A 22,245-nucleotide genomic window follows, 5' to 3' on the forward strand; every position below is an offset into this window, starting at 1 on the left:
CTGCACCACCACACAGCCCCAATATATTCCTTCTTCACACTTTGCTCCAGTGATTGTATTTTCCACAATCAAGCTTAATGAAAAAAAAAAACAACAACAAAGATACAAGATTACATGCAAGTTCGTCAGTATGAGACACACGTGTTCACGTGCCTGCGTTGTTCAGTACACAGACATACTCGTGTATCAACACGTGTGTCAAGACACACACACACGGACTGCATTCCACCAAACTGCGCTTGAAATAAGGATGTGGCAGGGAAAAGAGTGGAGTGAAGAATCCGGTCCCTGGGCTGCCTGCACGGGGTCGAGACCACACCCCCACTTGGCCAGTGGGCACTGGCTGGGCACCAGCTGAGTGCCAGGCATCTTGACAGCAGAGAAGAGAAACAGGAGGAAATCAGAAGCCACCTGCTGGCACTGCGCTGCTGTGAGTTTTACTCGCAGACAGACCTGGATTCATGTTTGCCCTCTCCAGACACTGGAGCTACGCCACAGGCAATGTGTCTCAGTCTCCTCTGAAACTCATCACATTCCTGATGTAATACATGCCTCATAGGGAACAGTGAGCAAGAACATAAAAATATTTTATGGCCCCCCAACTCTTCATCTGCACTATTCCAGCCTATAGGTTCATGATTAGTCAACAATTTGTTTGGCTTTGTATGTTAACTCTCTTGTTAGCCACCAGGTTCCACTTGCTACCATGACGCTGACCAGATTTCCCTGGACAGACGACCCCACCAATGTGTCCTGGAGCCCCTGCTTCCCCAGAGCCCTGCCCCACTAGGGAAAGAGAGAGACAGGCTGGGAGTATGGATCCACCTGTCAACACCCATGTTCAGCGGGGAAGCAATGACAGAAGCCAGACCTTCCACCTTCTGCATCCCACAATGACCCCGGGTCCATACTCCCAGAGGGATAAAGAATAGGAAAGCTATCAGGGGAGGGGATGGGATACGGAGTTCTGGTGGTGGGAACTGTGTGGAGCTGTACCCCTCTTATCCTATGGTTTAGTCAATGGTTCCTTTTTATAAATTAAAAAAAAATTTATGAAGAGCTTTTGGTAAAATGTCTTGCGTGCAAGAGAAGTTCAGAAGTTCAAGCAGCTTAGTCTGAGTTTCAGGCCCATGAGTAATAATAACTGGGCGGGATAAGAGAGATAACTGCTTGGCCTGGTGACGGACCCAGGGGCCCAACTGACCAAGCTCACTTTGCCTTGTGTCAGTCTTTATAGTAGAGAAACCCTGGAGATAAGCATGGTGCAGTGACACTCCTCTCAGTGCAGTGACTAAGCCAGTCATGACAACAAGGGCGGGGGCAGCACAGAACATAACCTCAAGGGGAGAAGAAACAAAGCCCCGAGCTAAGGGCCACTTGTGGACGCCGTATAAGCGCAGAAAGGACGCCTCCAGGTGAGGAGGAGTGGAAAGCACCAAGAAAGAATGGCAAGAATGATCTGCCAGGATGCATAAGAAGTGAGTCAACCCTTTTCACTTCTGTTCATGCACTGCTGCACACCCCATCAATCAAAACATCGCTTTCTTTTTATTTATTTATTTTTTTATTGGGGAATTCATGTTTTACATTCAACAGTAAGTACAATAGTTTGTCCATGCATAACATTCCCAGTTTTCCATATAACAATACAACCCCCACTAGGCCCTCTGTCATCCTTCTTGGACCTGTGTTCTCCCCACCCACCCACCCCAGAGTCTTTTACTTGGGTGCGATACGCCAATTCCAGTTCAGGTTCTACTTGTGTTTTCTTTCTGATCTTGTTTTTCAACTTCTGCCTGAGAGTGAGATCATCCCATATTCATCCTTCTGTTTCTGACTTATTTCACTCAACATGATTTTTTCAAGGTCCATCCAAGATCGCTTTCTTTTAAATGACAGTTTGATGCAAGACGGTCTCTCTAGACACCCTCAGAAAACACTGTTCACAAGCTTGACCACATGAACAGCACCTCAGAGTCAGGCGCTGTGGGACGCCACGCCACTGTCCCCTGGTGGGGGAAAGGGTGCACCCTTCAAGGGGAGGCCATGCGGTGGGGTGGGAGCCCTTTGCTGTGTCCGGGCTGTGTGGGTGACTTGCTCAGCAGGGGAGGGACAGAATGCAAACAGACCTAAAGTGGGGGGTTCTGTGTGCTCCCTGCCTGCAAAGGCTAGTTTCAGTTTGTCCATCTGACTAAATTCCCTGTGGAAACTTCATGTCCAAGGCTCACAGGAAAGTGGGCTCCCTGCCTTCTCTAAACATAAACCAGTTGAGGGAATTAAAAGAATTCACAAAAAGCTCAAAAACACAAACTTCAGCGGTGACAGTAATTGTTGGGGGATTGTGCAGATGTGGCCGAACATTGGCAGGACCCTCAAACCACTCTATTTCCATGCAAGTATTATTTAATGATTATATTATTATCCACCACGTTATCCCCTCAGGGCATTGCTAATTCAGTTAAAACCATCACAACAGTTGCTAAGGATGCCTCCACCTTCCCAGCATGCCTTTTGCCTTTCTCCACCCCCTTCCCTAGCCAATCCCGTCTGACTTGCCACTTCCTGAATTTCTCCTCCCATAAAAGCCCTCCTGCTTCCGCTTTCTCTCTCTCGCTCCCCTTTTCTCCTCCGGGACCTGACCCAGAGAAGGGCTGCTAGGATAGTGGGAGGCGGCCATTTTGCTAGCTCCATGTGGCCTAAACCACTCTGCTCTCGCCCATTTCTGGGGCGTCCGCGTGAATAAAGCTTTGTGTTCCCGCTCCGCTCCGGTCTCTTCTCTCTCCCCCGCAACACACCACGACAAATAATAACTCCTGACAAGATTCATCACTCCACTGGAGTGGATGTAGGGCATTCCTATTAGGAGTCTCCCCTAAGCAGGGTCACCTTGTTGGGCAAGGACAGAAGGTGTCACAACACCTACGTGAAGGGCAACTCTGGGGAGCTCCACCACGGAGCCGAAATCCTAAGAACAGGAAGTTGATATTCAGCCGTCAAAAGGACTTGGATGATGGGCTGGGATCTGGGTACCTGCGCCCAGATTGCTCTCACATCCAAGCAAGACCATCACGCATGCTGCTAGCACTTAGTCTTTCCAGCAAGCCAAGCCTTAGTCAGTGTTTAGTCAGTGTTTCCTCAAACTGGCTGATTTGACAAATCCCACGGACCCAGAGGTGACACAGTGACCGAGGGCTGAACTGGTGCGTGAAGTGCTGAGTTCAATCCCTGACATCTTTGGTGCCAGACTGATGATCTGGTTCTCGCTCTCAGAAGTAAATAACCTGTTTTTGTTTGAAGTCTAACTCAGGCCCTCGCCCTGAGTAAGGAAGCAGGGATACTGGGAACACTCATGTTTTACAAGATCTGCGACCAAGCCACAACTGTGCTCAAACTGCAGGTGCCCAAAGAGGGGTGATCAGTGGAGAGGCGCCCCTGTCTGACCTCTGGCTGGCATCAAAAGGTTGCTAGGGGCTGTGCTGGCTTTTCAGGGAATCGTGAACGTAGGCATGCATGTATGCGCATCAGGAGCACTGAGCAGATTGTCACAGTGAAAGAAAGAGTCTGAAAATAACATATCCTTAGAACAAATGGTAATGCACAACTGTGTCAGGAAAACAAAAAGTAAAACTTTACCAAAAAGAAAAAGAGAAGACCATTGGCCAGGGGGAGGGAGAGGCCCTTCTCACATCTCTTCTCCTCCCCCCTTGTCTCTCTCAGTCACGTAGTTTTCTCTGCTTATCTATATGTCGGACTCCATATGTCAACAAAAGATATTGAAACCAGGTGTTTTCACTGTTCTCTTTCAATAGATATCCAGACTCCAGTCAACACCAATAGATATTTAAACTCCAGTCAACACCAATAGATATCCAGACTCCAGTCAACACCAATAGATATTTAAACTCCAGTCAACACCAATAGATATCCAGACTCCAGTCAACACCAATGGATACTTAAACTCCAGTCAACACCAATAGATATTTAAACTCCAGTCAACACCAATAGATATTTAAACTCCAGTCAACACCAATAGATATTTAAACTCCAGTCAACACCAATAGATATTTAAACTCCAGTCAACACCAATAGATATTTAAACTCCAGTCAACACCAATAGATATTTAAACTCCAGTCAATACCAATAGATATTTAAACTCCAGTCAACACCAATAGATATTTAAACTCCAGTCAATACCAATAGATATTTAAACTCCAGTCAACACCAATAGATATCCAGACTCCAGTCAACACCAATAGATATCCAGACTCCAGTCAACACCAATGGATACTTAAACTCCAGTCAACACCAATAGATATTTAAACTCCAGTCAACACCAATAGGTATTTAAACTCCAGTCAACACCAATAGATATTTAAACTCCAGTCAACACCAATAGATATTTAAACTCCAGTCAACACCAATAGATATTTAAACTCCAGTCAACACCAATAGATATTTAAACTCCAGTCAATACCAATAGATATTAAAACTCCAGTCAACACCAATAGATATTTAAACTCCAGTCAATACCAATAGATATTTAAACTCCAGTCAACACCAATAGATATCCAGACTCCAGTCAACACCAATAGATATCCAGACTCCAGTCAACACCAATGGATACTTAAACTCCAGTCAACACCAATAGATATTTAAACTCCAGTCAACACCAATAGATATTTAAACTCCAGTCAATACCAATAGATATTTAAACTCCAGTCAAAACCAATAGATATTTAAACTCCAGTCAATACCAATAGATATTTAAACTCCAGTCAACACCAATAGATATTTAAACTCCAGTCAATACCAATAGATATTTAAACTCCAGTAGGCTAGGATTCTTTTTTCCATCACTAATATTAACAGGTGTGAATTAAAAAAATTTTAGGGGGCCGGGTGTTGGCACACCTGATTGAGCACACATATTACAGTGCACAAGGACTCAGGTTTGAGCCCCCAGTCCCCACCTGCAGGGGGAAAGCTTTACAAGAGGTGAAGCAGGTTTGCAGGTGTCTCTCTGTCTCTCTCCCTCTCCCCTCCTAGTCTCAATTTCTGGCTGTCTCTATCCAATAAATAAATAAAGACATTAAAAAATTTTTTTAAATTTAAGATTTTTAAAATGTTTATTCCTTTTTGTTGCCTTTGTTGTTGTTATTGTTGTTGATGTCATTGTTGTTGGATAGGACAGAGAGAAATGGAGAGAGGAGGGGAAGACAGAGAGGGGGAGAGAAAGACAGACACCTGCAGACCTGCTTCACCACCTGTGAAGCATCTCCCCTGCAGGTGGGGAGCTGGGGGGCTCGAACCGGGATCCTTAGGCCGGTCCTTGCGCTGCCGCCTGGCCCCTTGACTAACTTTTTGACCTATTTCAATTGTGTACTAATTCATAGCACATAGTACATCGATATTATTTTCTGTTAGTTGTCTAGCTGCTCTTAGGAAACGTCAGTGAGCTGTGAGAATACGCAGCCAGAGGCCTGCTCAGGTGTGAGGTGAGGGGGAATTGGAGGAGGGAGACGGCTCAGAGTCCTCAACCAGCAGGAATCAGATGCCTGCCTCCGGTCTCAGCCTGAAGAGAGGACACCAGCGTCCTCAGGACACTGACGTTCACAGTCCCGTCAGGAGACCGTGCCTCAGACAAGCAGCCCGGCCCCACGGCCGACCCCACGTGTGCCCACTGCTGCTGGGAGGGAGGGGTCTCTGGCCTGTCAAGGCCTGTGGGGCTTGTTAGAGAGCTGCAGTTATTTAAGAGAAAAACAAGCTCTTTCGAAACCACAAAGGAAGAACAAAATATGTAGAAATTGATTAGAATCCTAAACAGGCCCAGGGAAGGACAGGCCAAGGGCTCTACACTTCAAAGACTTATTCAAACAAGCTGGCTATGTTCGATTCTCATTTAAACAGCCAAAGGCCACCTGTGGCAGTCTGTGCTAAGGCCTGAACACGTGTGCCAAAGGCCATTACTGGCGCTGCAGAGTGTCGCTGCGCTCAGCACCCCAGCAGATGCAGAGCCTCAAATAAAAATGCTCGACTGCTGGTGTTTTACTGGGCCACTTATTTCCTAGTCAGGAAAGAGTAAATCACGTCTCTGGGAGACATAAAATTCTTTATGGGGAGCAGAAGGGGGGAGCTCTGGCTTCTGTCATTGCTTCTCCACTGGACATGTTGGCAGGTGGATCCACATCCCCAGCCTGTGTCTGTCTTTCCCTAGTGGGCAGGGCAGAGGGATAAAGAACAGGGAAGCTTCCAGTGGAGGGGATGAGACACAGAACTCTGGTGTGAGAGCTGTGTGGAATTGTACCCCTGTGATCTTACAATCTTGTTCATCATGATTAAACCACTAACACAAAATTAAAAATAAAATAAAGTGACCATAAGGGGAAAGTACTAAGTCTCTCTAGCTGCTGTATTTTAGGCAAGACCTTTATGTATCCCCTTGCTTCATTATTTTACAATCAATTATTTTTTTAAATTTTATTTGGATGAGAGAGGCAGAGCTATCACTCTGCTGTATGGAGCACCAGGGCTCTGCTCAGGGCCTCACACAGGAATTCAAAGCCTGAATTCTACAGAGCCACGGCCCCAACCATCCTGGCCATGCACTTCCTCATCTTCGTTACATGACCCCTGGACCCATGACGGTCAGCTGTGTACCACGCAAGGCTGGGTTCTCCGGCACAAGGACAGTGCGTCTGGAGGTAGCCTGGCCAGCGCCCCCGCTCCAGGCCTTCAGCTGGTCTCCCTGCCCTCCTCTCTACCCCTCCGCCTTTGAACCTGACGTGGACTTAGTATAAGGAGGGTACTGACGGTTCGCAAGTCCACGGTGGTCCCCTTGAAGTCCATGGGGAATGTGTGAAGCCTGCAAAATCCATAGTTCCGCCCCGGGCTGGGCAGGACTGGGACGTCCAGCCAGTGCTGATGCCCCTGGACTCTCTGCAGTAAGGCTTTGCAGATGCAAACGGAGTCCTTGCTGTAGGCCAGAGCCTTGAGGAAGCTGCACAGAGTAGATGCCGCTCCTCCAGGGACAGCCCCCCTCTACCAACAGCCAAGAAGAGCCTGTTCTCAGTTGCCTGGCTAGTGGCACTTTGACCAGGTAAGTAATTAGAGGAATTCTTTTTTTTACTCAGAGCACTGCTCAGCTCTGCCTTATACGGTGGTGCGGGGGGGGGGGGGGGGGGGGCGGGGGGGAATTGAACCTTGGACTTTGGAGCCTCAGGCATGAGAGTCTCTTTGCAGAACCGCTGTGCTATGTACACTCCGCCCAATGGAGAGGTTCTTTACTGGGCTCACAGACTCCCTACAACTCGTAGAATCTGCAGGAGCAGAAGTGTGAGTTCCACGCTATTTTCCCAGAGGTCTGCTGCCTCACCCTGGTTAAGAACCATGGTTGTGAAGACCACCGCCTGGTGAGCCTGGGGAGTCACTGGGGCAGCCAAGAGACCCCCAGCTGCTAGGAAGGGAGTGGAACACCCATCTGACTGCAAAGAGCAGCTGCAGAAAGGGGTGGGGGTACACAGGGAAGTCAGCCAGCCCCAGGCAGAATCGAGGGGGGTTAGAAAAGCCTGTCTCCTTCCTGCTCAGGCACTCAAGGGAGATAAGATAGCAGATACACACAGGACTAGCATGAGTGAGAGGCTCTGGCGAGGGCCCATCACGTAGGGCACCTGCACTGCCATATTGCCACCCAGGTGCAGGTCCAGCAGCAGGGGAAGCCTGGGTGCTGTGCTGTCTCTCTCTCTCTCTTTCTCTCTTCCCCATGCGATGAAAGAAGAAATGATCCAGAACACTGAGCAGTGAGATCATGTGGGCAGGAGGCCCGAGTGTCTCTCCCTCTCCCTCTTACACTCTTACACACACACACACACACACACACACACACACACACACACTCACACACACTCACACACACACTCACACACACACACTCACACACACACTCACACACACACACACACACTCACACACACACACACTCACACACACACTCACACACACACTCACACACTCACACACACACACACTCACACACACACACTCACACAACACACTCACACACACACTCACACACACACACACACACTCACACACACACTCACACACTCACACACACACTCACACACTCACACACACACTCACACACACACACACTCACACACACACACACACACACACACACACGAATCGCAATATATAAAGAGAAGCCAAGGTAGTATGCAGAGGGCATCATTATGTTGTTGTTGGGTTGTTTTTGTTTGTACCAAAGCCCTGCTCAGCTCAGGCTTATGGTGGTGCTGGGGACTAAACCTGGGACGTTTGCTGCCTCAGGCGTGGAAATCTTTTTGAATAACCATTAGGCTATCTCCCCAGCCCGAGAGCTTCATTTTGGAGTGGTGTTCACTAGCTGAAATCCAAGGTGTATTTAACAAAAGGACCTGCCTCATTCAGATTTGAGAATGCCAGACCACAGTTCTGCAGTACTTACTAAGAAAGTGGGTATCACTGACACTGTGACTGTGGAGTCAACGCAAGCCTGTGCCCAGTCAACAGGACAAACGGCAATGTCTGACACAGCTGGCAGACACGGCAGCCTCCCAGTGCCCCTCAACTTCCGCAAGGTCTCTGTGCGGCCAGGGCAGCTGGAAGGCGCTCATGATACACTGCTGCTATTGTCTGTTTTCCTGTTGCTACCAGGGTTATCTCTGGGGTCGGGTCCTGCACTACCAACTAATAATCCATTGCTCCTGGAGGTCAATTTCCACTTCTTCTCCTTCTCCTTCTCCTTCTCCTTCTGCTCCTGCTCCTCCTCCTCCTCCTCCTCCTTCTTCTTTTTTACTTGACAGGATGAGAGAAGTTGAGAGGGAACAAACAGAAACACCTCAGTCCTGCTTCCCTTCTCATGAAGCTTCCCCCTTGCGGTGGTGCAGTGGATAAAGCACTGGACTCTCAAGCACGAGGTCTTGAGTTCAATCCCTGGCAGCTCATGTACCAGGGTGCTGTCTGGTTCTTCCTCTCTCTCCTCCTATATTTCTCCTTAATAAATAAATACTAATCTAAAAAAAACAAAGGAAAGAAAAATATAACTGGTATTTAGTAAAGGCTTTCACCAAAGTCAAAAGAGGAAATGATCTTTTTAGTAGTAAAGACTAAAGAAGGAGAATGGTGAGCTCCTCCTGGCCGTTTGGCCGTGTCCACAGATGGAGGGCACAGGACGGGGGCACTGGTGCAGACGCAGTGCCAGGGGCTCCCAGACCCTCTTCCTGGAAACTGGAAGTGACTGGGGATCCGTGTGCCCTGCCGCCCCAAAGACAAAACCAAGGACAAAACCAAGGATGACGCCAGAGGGCTGAGGGCGTAGGCTCTGACCTTTCACACACACAGTCGGGGAAGAGGGGGACAGTCTAAGCTCAAGGTCCCAGCTCCACAAAGAAAAAAGGGAAATAAAACCAGCACATTTATTTCTGTATAGGGATGTGAAACCAGGGTTCAAGTCTGTTTTAGGAAGGAAGCCGAGGCCACATGTTCACCCCAGAATAAAACATGTTTTGAGAGAGAGAAAGAGGAAGCTTTCAGTGTAAGTCACTACTCGTCTTGTGGAATGCTGTGAGGAGGACAGCTGATAGTGCATTATCTATACACCACAAATAGCTCGAGTCAGAAATCAAGTTTCAAAGCAGCACTGGCTATCTTGGCCATTAAGTGTATTAAAGGCCTTGCTCGAGGCCAGGGAGGCAGGGCGGCATTCGAGCACAGGACCCACTGTCGGAGGCCCAGAGACGCCACGCGCAATCCAAGGACCATCCGTGCCAGAGCCCAGCCACACAAAGTCCCAAGTTTGGTCCCTGGCATTGTATCTGCCAGAGCGATGCTCTGGTCCCTCCCACACCCCTCCTCCTCCTCACCCCCTTCCTCCTCTTCTGTAATTAGTAAGTAAATACATTTTTAAAAAGATAAAAGGGGAGACTGTGCTGAGAAAGACAAGCAGAGCAGGTGCCACCAGGTTCCAGATGCTGCCACGACGCCATCCTGACCTCCCTGGGCAGACGCCCTCACCCGTGTGTCCTGGAGCCTCCCCTCCCCAGAGCCCTGCCCCACTAGGGACAGACAGACACAGGCTGGGGGTGTGGAGCCACCTGCCAACACCCATGTCCAGTGGAGAAGCAATGACAGAAGCCAGAACTCCCACCTTCTGCTCCCCATAAAGATCTTTGGTCCAGACTTCCAGGGAGATAAAGAACAGAGAAGCTTCCAATGGAGGGGATGGGACAGGGAGCTCTGGGGGTGGGGACTGTGTGGAATTGTGCTCCTGTGAACTTACAGTCTTGTCAATCATTATTAAAACACTAATAAAAAAGTTAAAAAAAAAAGATAAAAGGGAAGGAAGCCTGAAAGAAATGATTACATATGTTTAGGTTTCTTTCCAAGGAGATTTCTCAGAGTTAGAGAACTTAAAAATGAATCTGAAAGGTAGAAGATGAGACAGAAGAGTGCCCTTCCACAGTGTGTCTTTCTAACCTTGATTGATGAACTGCTAGAGTTCATCGCATATTCAAAAAATTAAGCAGCAGATAATAAAAGTTATCTACTTAACTGAACACTATTGGTTAAATAATAAAATGTTGTTTTTTAAATTCTCAAAATTTTATTATAACAAAGATATGAACAAAGGTGTACTGAAATCTTTAAGAATTTTTCTGATTATTTCTTTAACATAAATACCGAATGTGAGTTACTGAACTCAAGGAGAAAAGTTGGTTTATTGTCATATTGTCAAATCCAAGTAGAGAGAATAAAATTACTCCTTCCCTGATACTTTTGTCAATAAGTTTAATATGCAATTAATATGCAATACACCAACCTATATTATAAAATCTTTCTTTTTTTTTTTAACCATAGTCCTGCTCAGCTCTGGCTTATGGTGGTGCAGGGACTGAATCTGGAACTTTGGAGCCTCGGGCATGAGAACTTTGGAGTCTCTTTGCATCACCATTATGCTGTCTACCATGCACCAATAAAATATTTTCTTATTATGCATAAAAGACATTGGTATTTCCTGACACAAATATGACCTCTGACCCCTTATGGAAAATATGAAAGCAGATGACTTTTACCCTTACTGCTTTTAAAGAAGTAGTATTTTATAATTTATGGATTTTATATTTTACGGTTCATATAAGTGTGATACCTTTATTTCCCTTTTTTCTTTTTAACCAGAGCCCTGCTCAGCTCTGGCTTATGATGGTGCAGGGGATTGAACCTGGGACTTTGGAGCCTCAGGCGTGAAAGTCTGCTTGCGTGACCATTATGCTGTCTCCCCCACCACAAGTGTGGTACTTGTATTGATAGTACTGAGGTCTAAAAATGATGCCGTGCAGGGGGCTGTGGAGGCAGCTCAGTCGAGCACATGGAGTCTTCCCCAGAAGCACAAAATGGCACGTGGACAGACAGACCCTTCCCTCACCTCGTGTGTGTGTGTGTGTGTGTGTGTGTGTGTGTGTGTGTGTGTGTGTGTGTGTGTGAGAGAGAGAGAGAGAGAGATGCCGACATCTGTCAGGCATGGGGGGGCTACCAGCCTGTGAACTGGCAACAGCAGTCTAGCCAATCATTTCTCCAATAAAGTGAAGGGAAAACAGTCAGCCACATTGCAAACTCTGCAGGAGAGGCACGCACCTGTGTCAGCTCCGTTCTTCCTGCCGTGAGGGATTCTGTGAAGGCAAAGAATGTATCCGTCCTCTGTCTCAACGAAGTGCTCCTCAACGGGGAAGCCCCAGTGAGAGATGATTCCACTCTAGGGACAGAAAGGGCCATGAAAATCTAGGAGCAAAAGCCAGCAAGACCTCCCAAGTTACCAGGCAAGGGAGAAGACGGCCCCATGACAGGCTTTAGTAGGAGACCAACTGTCTTGGACTTGTCACTCGACTTGGGTGGCTTGATTCAGCTGACTTGGGAATGAAGGATATTTTTAACATAGATTCTTTTAGCAAAACAAACAAACAAACAAACAAAAAACCTGTATTGCTTTTTTTGATAAGCCTAAGAATATTTTGATCTGGTGGTCTGGGAGGTGGCACAGTAGATAAAGCACTGGACTCTCAGGCCTGAGGTCCTGAGTTTGATCCCCAGCAGCACATGCACCAGAGTGATGTCTGGTTCTTTCCCTCTCTCCTCCTATCTTTCTCATTAATAAGTGCATAGATAAAATCTTAAAAACAGAATATTTTGACCTGAAATGATAAGGCTGGGCTGCTACTGAAAGAATAGATTGGTTTCCCAAAAGAACAAACTTTTTTACGAAAGTGAAATTCACAGCTCAGTTTTTCTCTACCATGAAATCACACATAAAAGAGAACCATACCACTGAACGCTCTTTCTAAAAAATAAAAATACATATATTTATTATTTAAATAATAAATATATATATTTATATATTAAATAATAAATATATATTTAAATATTATTTAAATAATAAAGGTCAGTCCTTGGCATCAAAAAACCATTCAGTTTCTTTTCCGGTAATAATTTGTTACGATGAAGGGAAAAACGCCAACCGTTTAACACTGTTTAAAGTTGCTAATATTTTGTGAAATCCAGAACAGTTTTATACATCAAAAATACAATAGCACCTTTCAATACATTGCTCTAAGACTACACTTGTTCATGAAATGAATCATTTCTACGTCTAAATAGCAAAAAAGACAAAGAAGAGATTCCGGCCTGCTCAACCTACTACGCGGCCTCTGTCCCGTGTGAGTCCTCCACATGTGTCCCGAGAGGGGTCCGGCCGGCCCGCTGGGATCCACCTGCTTCCCGCCATTCTCAGCACTCTGCCAAGAGTGTCTGGTCTGACCTCAGCCTGGAGCACCTGTGTCCCCCCTCTGCCTCCCAGGTACAGATAAACACACCGTATTTTTTGGTTGGTTCCGTTTGGTTTTTAAACACATCACCGTTCGTTCCTTATTTTCTTTCTTTCTTTTTTTACTTTTTTAACATAACATTGCAACATGTCACTTTTCTTCAGTGTTATTACAACTCACCATTTCTAGCCTACTAAAGCATATGAGACACTTATCAGTTTTCCCAGTGGCCTAATAAACGTACACTAGAGTGGACTTATGAAGAATAGATGAGAAATTAGAATAAAGTTCACTTGTTGATAGGGAATGTCTGTGGGATAGCGGCTACACAGGAGATTAATGAGCTAAGAGGCCCTCAGCTCCCCTGTGATTTGATCGAAACAGGTGTTCATTATGCTCTCTACCATAAGTACCTGAAAGAATTTAACTTTACCACTTTTCAGTAAGTATTTTAAACATTTATTTTTTATTATTTATTGGACAGAGACAGAGAAATACAGAGGGGAGGAGAGACAGAGAGGGAGAGATACAGATACAGATACACCTGCAGCCCTGCTTCACCACTTCTGAAGCTTTCTCCCTGCAGGTGGGGACCGGGGACTTGAACCCAGGTCCTTGAGCACTGTAACTTGTGTGCTCAACTTAAGTGTGCCAGCACCTGACCCCAATTTTGTTATTCTTACAGGCAAAAATCCATAAAGTGCATAAAATAAGATAACTGGAAAAGGAAATAAAATTCAACCTTAAGACCTTGATAGCAGCCACCCTCTCTGAGCCCATGATGAATTTATTTCCATTAAAAATAAAAACAATGCTTTTCAACAAACTGCCATACAACTACACTTGTAAGGTTGCTAGACTCTGCACTTAGCTCACTGCAGTGTCTGTTTTAAAAGTTGTTTTCTTGGGCAGAGACCCACCCTACTAGGGAAAGAGAGAGACAGGCTGGGAGTATGGACCGACCAGTCAACGCCCACGTTCAGCGGGGAAGCAATGACAGAAGCCAGACCTTCTACCTTCTGCAACCCACAATGACCCTGGGTCCATGCTCCCAGAGGGCTAGAGAATGGGAAATATATCAGGGGAGGGGGTGGGTTATGGAGATTGGGTGGTGGGAATTGTGTGGAGTTGTACCCCTCCTACCCTATGGTTTTGTTAATAAATCCTTTCTTAAATAAAAAAAAATTTAAAAAAAGTTGTTTTCTTGGGGCCAAGAAATAGCTCATCTGGTAGAGAAAAGGCATTGTTTTCTACAAGGTCCTGGGTTTGAGCCCTGATTCCACAAGGGGACCCCGTGGACAGCACCAGGGTAGCTCCACAGATATTAGAGAGATGCTGAGGTCTCTCTCTCTCAAAAAAAGAAAAAGGAAGAGAGAAAGAAAGAAAGGAAGGAAGGAAGGAAGGAAGGAAGGAAGGAAGGAAGGAAGGAAGACAGGAGGAAGGAGAAGGGATACCTTGAGCCCAGTAGCGCTATCATGAGTGACAGCCTGAGTTCATTCCCTGGTGTCATAAATAAATAATAATAACGATAAAACAGTCTCTGGGCATTACCGTCATCAATTTTGCTTATTTATTCTAAGATCTTTCTCACCCCCCTTGATTTTCACATTAAACTACGTACCCTGAACATAGTTAACTGCGGTCTTTGCTCAATGAGTCACTAAAGCTGCTCTTTGTAATGACATCTTATAAAGATTTAACACTTATGTGTACAGATTCAATGAGACTTAACAGTGGAAAAACATACGTATGTGGGGAGTCGGGCAGTAGCACAGCGGGTTAAGCACACATGGCACGAAGGGTAAGGACCGACCTAAGGAGCCCAGTTCGAGCCCCCGGCTCCCCACTCCTCACCTGCAGGGGAGTCGCTTCACAGGCGGTGAAGCAGGTGTCTGTCTTTCTCTCCTCCTCTCTGTCTCTCCCTCCTCTCTCCATTTCTCTCTGTCCTATCCAAAAACGACAAGAATAATAACTACAACAATAAAAACAAGGGCAACAAAAGGGAAAGTAAATAAATAAAATTAAAAAAATAATAAAATTAAAAAAAACATCAGTATGTGTATGGTAGGGCTGTTTATCTCACTAAGAAGTAGTTTCAATAGTAAATGGAGATTCGTAAATACACATTTTTTAACAAAATACATATTTATAAAATATACAAATATTGAGTATAGCAAACTGAATCATGAGTCAGAGAGCAGATGGATATAAAAATATTAGAGTTGTGGCTTCATGTTATCAGAAATGAGATGAAAAAAATATATTGATGGTGTTTTGCACCAAAAGAAAAGATTCTGGGGTGGGTGGGGGGGAGAGTCCAGGTCCTGGAAAAGGATGGCAGAGGACCTAGTGGGTGCTGTACTGTGATGTGGAAAACTGAGAGATGTTATGCATGTACAGACTATTGTATTCACTGTCGAATGTAAAACATTAATATCCCAATAAAGAAATTAAAAAAAGAAAAAGACTCTGGGGGGAGGGGTTCAGGTCCTGGGACGTGATGGCAGAGGAGGACCTGGGTCGGGGGTTAGAGTGTTATGTGCAAACTAGAAATGAGGCACATGGACCAACGACTGTATTTTGCTGTGGACTGTAAACCACTAGACTCCCCAATAAGAAAAAAAGACATTATTGACATTTGCCACAGATGCATTTTCAAAGCCAGCCAGCCTCAGGGACTCACCACGTTCATCTGTGTCTCGGGGTCCACGTGTGTCAGCACCTCTCCTGATGACCGGGCAGGCAGGGTCCCAAGGACCACGCAGACCACCAGCCCCAAGAGCTGCATTCCCGTTCTGTAAAGACAGCTTTTTGAGCCCCGTTGCACAAAACAACACTGGCAGATTGACACTCCCATTGCAAGTCCCGGCCCAGGTTTGGTGCAGGCAAAGGTTAGGTAAAGGCTTGGTGTGAGGCAAGAGATTCCAGTCATAGCTGGAAACAGAAAAGAGGAATGAGTTTTATAGGAAGCGTCCCCACCCGTCACCCACCCCCAGCTCATATGGTCATATGGAAATCCAGCACTCCCACATATCTCCTCCCCACAAGATTCATCCGAGAGAGAGATTGGAGAGATTGGAGATTTGGGGGAACACAAAAGAGCCATGGCCAAGAAAGACAAGAGATTTGCGAAATTCCTGCCCCTGATAGTTCCCTGTTATTCGCCTCCCGTGTTTGAAACCTTTTTGGATTCAGTCAACAAGAGCAATTATCTTCCTTTATTCACCCACTTCTTTCAACCAAAACCACAACTCAGGATTAAGACCTGTCACCGGAGCCACAAAGGTCAAATGAAAGAGAGCCAGAGAGGAAAGCAAGGAGACGACCACCCTCTCTCCTGCCGAGACCCTCCCCCTTCGGCAAAGTCCTAGTCTCTAGAAGCGATGCCTCAAAGCTCACAGGCAGCAAGTACCCAAAGGGAAGTGATGGTACACACCACTCGCTGGTGAACCTCAGCTGAGGGGACTGCCTGGGTTTGCTACCCATTTTCATTTTTATGTTTATTTATTTTTCAATGTCTTGTTGGTGTTTAATTGAAATGTATATGACAAATTGCATAGTTTTCCAGTGTGCAAGCAAATGAATTTACATAATGTAACGAGAATATGTCCACAAGAAGACTGGTAAGAATCACAAGAGAACATTGCCAGCCTTGCAGCTTCTATGAAGCCAACATCACTCTGATATCAAAAGCAGACAGGGACACAGAAAAAAAAAATAATGGAAGAAAGGAAGAAAGAAAGAAAGAAAAATAAAACTACAGACTGATATCTCTGATGAGCATAGATGCTAAAATACTGAACAAAATTCTAGACAGCAGTATATTAAAAAGATTATTCATCATGACCAAGTGGGGTTTATCCCAGGGATGCAAGGTTGGCGTAATATACGTAAATCAATCAACGTGATCCACCACATAAATAAAAGCAAGACCAAAAACCACATGGTCGTATCAATAGATGCAGAGAAAGCCTTTGACAAAATACAATATCCCTTTATGATCAAAACGCTACAAAAAATAGGAATAGATGGAAAATTTCTCAAGATAGTGGAGTCTATATATTAGCAAACCTACAGCCAACATCATACTCAATGGGGAAACTCTGGAAGCATTTCCCTTCAGATCAGGCACTAGACAGGGCTGCCCTCTATCACCATTACTATTCAACATAGTGTTGGAAGTTCTTGCCATAGCAATCAGGCAGGAGCAAGGAATTAAAGGGATACAGACTGGAAGAGAAGAAGTCAAACTCCCTATTTGCAGATGACATGATAGTATACATACAACCTAAGGAATCCAGCAAGAAGCTTTTGGAAATCATCAGGCAATACAGTAAGGTGTCAGGCTACAAAATTAACATTCAAAAGTCAGTGGCATTCCTCTATGCAAACACTAAGTCAGAAGAAATTGAAATCCAGAAATCAGTTCCTCTTACTATAGCAACAAAAACAATAAAATATCTAAGAATAAACCTAACCAAAGAAGTGAAAGACTTGTATACTGAAAATCATGAATCACTACTCAAGGAAATTGAAAAAGACACAAAGAGATTGAAAAATATTTCATGTTCATGGGTTGGCAGAATTAATATCATCATCAAAATGAATATACTACCCAGAGCCATCTACAAATTTAGTGCTATCCCCATCTAGATCTCAACCACATTTTTTAGAATAGAACAAAGGCTACAGATGTTTATCTGGAACCAGAAAAGTCCTAGAATTGTCAAAACAATCTTGAGAAGAAAGAAAACAGAACTGGAGGTATCACACTCCCAGATCTCAAACTGTATTATAGGGCCATTGTCATCCAAACTGCTTGGTACTGGAACATGAATAGACACACTGACCAGTGGAATAGAATTGAGAGCCCAGAAGTGAGGCCCCACACCTATGGACATCTAATCTTTGACAAAGGGGCCCAGACTATTCAATGGGGAAAGCAGAGTCTTCAACAAATGGTGTTGGAAAAATTGATTTGAAACATGCAGAAGAATGAAACTGAACCACTATATTTCACCAAACACAAAAGTAAATCCAAGTGGATCAAGGACTTGGATAAATATTGGCAGAACTGTTTAGAAGGATGAATATGGGATGATCTCACTCACATTCAGAAGTTGAGAAACCAGATCAGAAGGGCAAACACTAAGCAGAACGTGGACTGGAGCTGGTGTCCTGCACCAAAGTCAAAGACTCTGGGGTGGGTGGGGGGAGGGTTCAGGTCCCGGAACAGGATGGCAGAGGAGGACCTAGTGGGAGCTGAATTGTTATGGGGAAAACTGAGAAACGTTATGCATGTACAAACTACTGTATTTTGCTGTCAGCTGTAAACCATTAATCCTCCCATAAAGAAATCAAAAAACAAAAACAAAAAAACATTGCCAGCACCCCAAAGCCTAGTTCATTCCAGTTCTAATTTGTTCTTACTTCAGGTATTACAACTATTTTTCTTTACATACTATTAAATTTCCTTTTTTTATTGGGGGTTAAAATGGCTTACAGTCAGCAGTGAACATGGTCCTTGGTCCCTGTGTAAAATCCCTCCCCCACCACTAGGCACCAGAAAGCCCCCCCCCCCAGAGTCCTTTACTTTGGTGCAATACACCAAACCCACTCACAGTTCTGCTCTGTATCCCCCCACCCCCATTCTTATTACTCAACTTTGTCGTGAGTGAGACCATGCCATCTGCATCTTTCTCTTCCTGGCTGATCACTATATGCAAAATTCCAGGATGCTCATGCAAAGACGTAAACACAAGTGTTCCAAAGCTTCATCTGCACTATTCCAGCCTTTAGGTTCATGATTAGTCAACGATTTATTTGGCTTTGTATGTTAACTCTTCTTTCAGCCACCAGGTTCCAGATGCTATCATGATGCCAACCAGACTTCCCTGGACAGACGATCCCACCAATGGGTCCTGGAGCTCTGCTTCCCCAGAGCCCTGCCCCACTAGGGAAAGAGAGAGGCAGGCTGGGAGTGTGGATCCACCTGTCAACACCCATGTTCAGTGGGGAAGCAATGACAGAAGCCAGACCTTCCACCTTCTGCATCCCACAGTGACCCTGGGTCCATGCTCCCAGAGGAATAGAGAATGGGAAAGCCATCAGGGGAGGGGAGGGGATACGGAGTTCTGGGGGTGGGAATTGTACCCCTCTTATCCTGTGGTCTTGTCAGTGTTTCCATTTTATAAATAAATAAAATAATAAAAAAACAAGTGTTTACAACAACATGTGGGTGATAATCAGAAAGGAGAAAGCTCAAATGCTCCAAGTAGGTGAGATGGCAGCTTATGCCATTTCTCAGCAATAATAACGAAAGAGGAGGAAGACAACAGTTTAATCTCTGACTAACCACACGATCTGGCCCAACAAAGAGCAGATCAGTGACGGTCTCGGCTGAGAGGAAAAGGGGGAAAGCTTACAGGGAGGCTGGGGCCAGGCGGAGGCACACCTGATTGAACACACACGTCACAGGGCACAAGGACCTGGGTTCAAGCCCCTGGTCCCCACCTGCAGGGCAGAAAGCTTCATGAGTAGTGAAGCAGGGCTGCAGAGGTGTCTCTCTGTCTGTCTCTCTTTATCTCTCCTTCACCTCTCAATTTCTCTCTGACTCTCTCCAACCATAAAATAAATACAAATTTTAAAAAGCATTCCAGAGGGTACTAGACACAGTGACTTTCTGGGGAGTGATGGCCTGTATGTACTACACTGTATGTACAGGCGCTTTCACATCGGACAAGTAGGAGAGCCCACAGAACTGGACTAATGTCAGCTCTTCTGTCAGTAACACAATACAGCTGTTTTTTAAAAGACACCTGCGTAAGCTGAAGTTTCTACAGGTCTGAAGAAATGGTTTCTCAGGAGACAGCAAATAAATTTATTTTCTTTTCTTGATGCAATTCTCACTGGTGCTGAAATTATTTCTTTAGCAGTGGTGGACTTGGGGCTTCTAGGCAGGAGGGGGAGGGAATGTTTTATTCAGTCGGGCCAGGTGGTGCACCTGGTTGAGTGCATGTTACAATGCACAAGGACCCAGGTTCAAGCCCCTGGTCCCCACCTGCAGGGGGAGAGCTTCACAAGCGGTGGAGCAGGGCTGCAGGTGTCTCTCTGGCTCGCCCCATCTCTACCACCACCTTTCCTCTTGATTTCTGGCTGTCTCTAGCCAGTAAATAAATAAATAAATAAATAAATATAACACCAGAAAAATTAAAAAACACTTTACTGTTGACTATAAACCATTAATCCCCCCAATCAAGGAAAAAATAAAAATAACACAGTTGTCTTGAGTCTGCACTGACAAATCCACTTCTTTTACTTATTAACCGACATTTCTTCATGGAAGGGCTGTGGAGGTCTAGGCCACCTTTATCATAAACACCCCCACGTCCACTGTCCACTGTCCAAAAACACCCCCACTGTCCACTTACTCGGGAGAAGGAGACTGCCGGGGGAAAACCAAAGATGCAGTCACACTTGAAAAGCAAAGGAGCATTTGCCAGAGACCCCCACTCAGTGCCCCTCCTAGGCCTGACCACCTGTCCGCAGGCATCTGGGGAGAGGCCAGAGCCGGCCAGAGCCGAGCGGCTGTCCTAAGAATCCCAAGCCTCAGGGTGCTTCTCTGGGCTGCCACAGCCGCTCTGGGGATGCTCTCTGCAGCCTAACAGTCCCGTGCACGCCTCTGCGCTGACCTCACCCTGGTCTGGAGCAGAGCCAGTGCCTTCTCGGCTCAACCTCCAGGACCTGAGTTTCAGGCACGCCTGAGTCACAGAATGCACACTTTGAACCCTGGGACCACAAAGCGCAGTCCTGGAGACAGGCAAACCCTCCATGGTGAGACTCATGGCGCTGGCAGTGCCAGCTGCCGTCTCAGCTCTGCCCAGAGCCGGGCGACAGGGGCAGTGACTCCGACTTGCTGTGTTGATCACGTCTCCACCAGACCAGACCCTGCAATCATGCCCTTGACAGGAAACTGGGATTCATCCAAGGTCAGGGAAGTACTGGAAACAAGTGACAACTGCTTAAGTACTCAGGATGGCCTGGTCTGGCCGGCATTACAGTGTTCCCGGGGACCCATGCCAAAGTGAGCTGTCCATCATGCCATCTGTTTCAAGGCCAAGAGGTAGGCTAGATAGATAGACAGACAGACAGATAGAGGGATAGATGATAGCCTGGAGGAGGAGAAACCAGGAAGGCACAGTCAGCCGAGACTGCGGAGAGCACCCCATGTTTTCCTGGCTGCCAGGAGAACAAGGCATCTGGGGAAGGCGGGAAGCTCCAGGTCAGTGAGGACAGCTGGGGCTGCGCAGAACAGGCACCTGCGGACAGATGCCGGGAGCCTGGGGGCCAGCGGGGTGCAGCTGCCAGGCCACCGTCCGCAGAGCCCCTGAGACCCCCAGGGCCCTGGGGGTGGGGGCCACGAGCTGCTACCCCACACCTGGCCAGCGTTCACCTGGCCGTGCTCACCTGCAGCCCAGAGCCTTCTCGGCACTTCTCTGCGGTCCAGACGCCATGGGGACAGCAAGGCTGCGGGATGAAGCAGGCCGCCCAGGCAGTGTGCTCAGAGCTCAGCCACCAGCCATCCATCAGCCATCAGCCCAGGGCCGACTCCGCCCCGGACCAGCAGGACCTGCGCTGGGCGGGCCTGGGGGCGAGGCCACAGGGTCCCTGCTTCCTGGGGACACAGATGGCCTGCGGGCTCCCTGCTGCTGGGGCCGGTCCCTGCACTTCCTGCATGGCTGCCTCGCTCTTTCTTAATCTCTCTCTCTCTCTATTTCTTTTTTCAGTTTTTTTTTTAATTTTATGTTTATTTTTCCTTTTGTTGCCCTTGTTATTTATTGTTGTTTTTATTGATGTCGTCATTGTTAGATAGGACAGAGAGAAATGGAGGGAGGAGGGGAAGACAGACAGAGGGAGAGAAAGACAGACGACAGACACCTGCAGACCTGCTTCACCGCCTGGGAAGCGACTCCCCTGCAGGTGTGGGGGGGGGGGGTTTTGAACCGGGGCCGGTCCTTGCGCTTTGGGCCACCTGCGCACTTAACCCGCTGTGCTACCGCCAGACTCCCTCTTTCTCTTTCTTTCTTTCTTTCTTTCTTTCTTTCTTTCTTTCTTTCTTTCTTTCTTTCTTTCTTTCTTAATCTCTCTCTTCTTTCTTTTTTTTTCTTTCTTGCTTCCTTCCTTCCCTCCTTCCATTCTTCTTCTTCTCCTTCTTCTTTTTCTTCTTCCTCCTTCTTTTCCTCCTCTTTTAAATTTATGTATTATTAGATAGAAACAGAGAAATTAAAAGGGAAGAGGGAGATAGGGAGAGACAGAGAGACTCACCACTCATGAAGCTTCCCCCCTGCAGGTGGGACCAGCAGCTGAAACCCGGGTCCTTGTGCGCGGTAA

General features: G+C 46.4%; 1 protein-coding gene across 2 annotated transcripts in view; it reads right to left on the bottom strand.

Moving 5' to 3' along the window:
* The window catches only part of LIPA (lipase A, lysosomal acid type), a 56,859-nt gene extending 35,380 nt beyond the window's left edge, over positions 1-21,479 (bottom strand). The window contains exons 1-3 of one of the 2 annotated variants that reach the window (XM_060185208.1): positions 21,322-21,479; positions 15,539-15,650; positions 11,672-11,789 (exon numbers count right to left, since the gene is read on the bottom strand). In XM_060185208.1, the coding sequence (XP_060041191.1) occupies positions 11,672-11,789; positions 15,539-15,650; positions 21,322-21,368 (277 nt within the window). In that variant the 5' untranslated portion in view covers positions 21,369-21,479. Of the gene's footprint in view, positions 1-11,671; positions 11,790-15,538; positions 15,651-21,321 lie in introns of those variants that run through there. The other variant, XM_060185156.1, reaches the window with a different exon arrangement.
* Positions 21,480-22,245: the final 766 nt, after the last annotated feature.

This window comes from Erinaceus europaeus, chromosome 1 (genome assembly GCF_950295315.1).
Source record: "Erinaceus europaeus chromosome 1, mEriEur2.1, whole genome shotgun sequence".
Lineage (NCBI taxonomy): Eukaryota > Metazoa > Chordata > Mammalia > Eulipotyphla > Erinaceidae > Erinaceus > Erinaceus europaeus.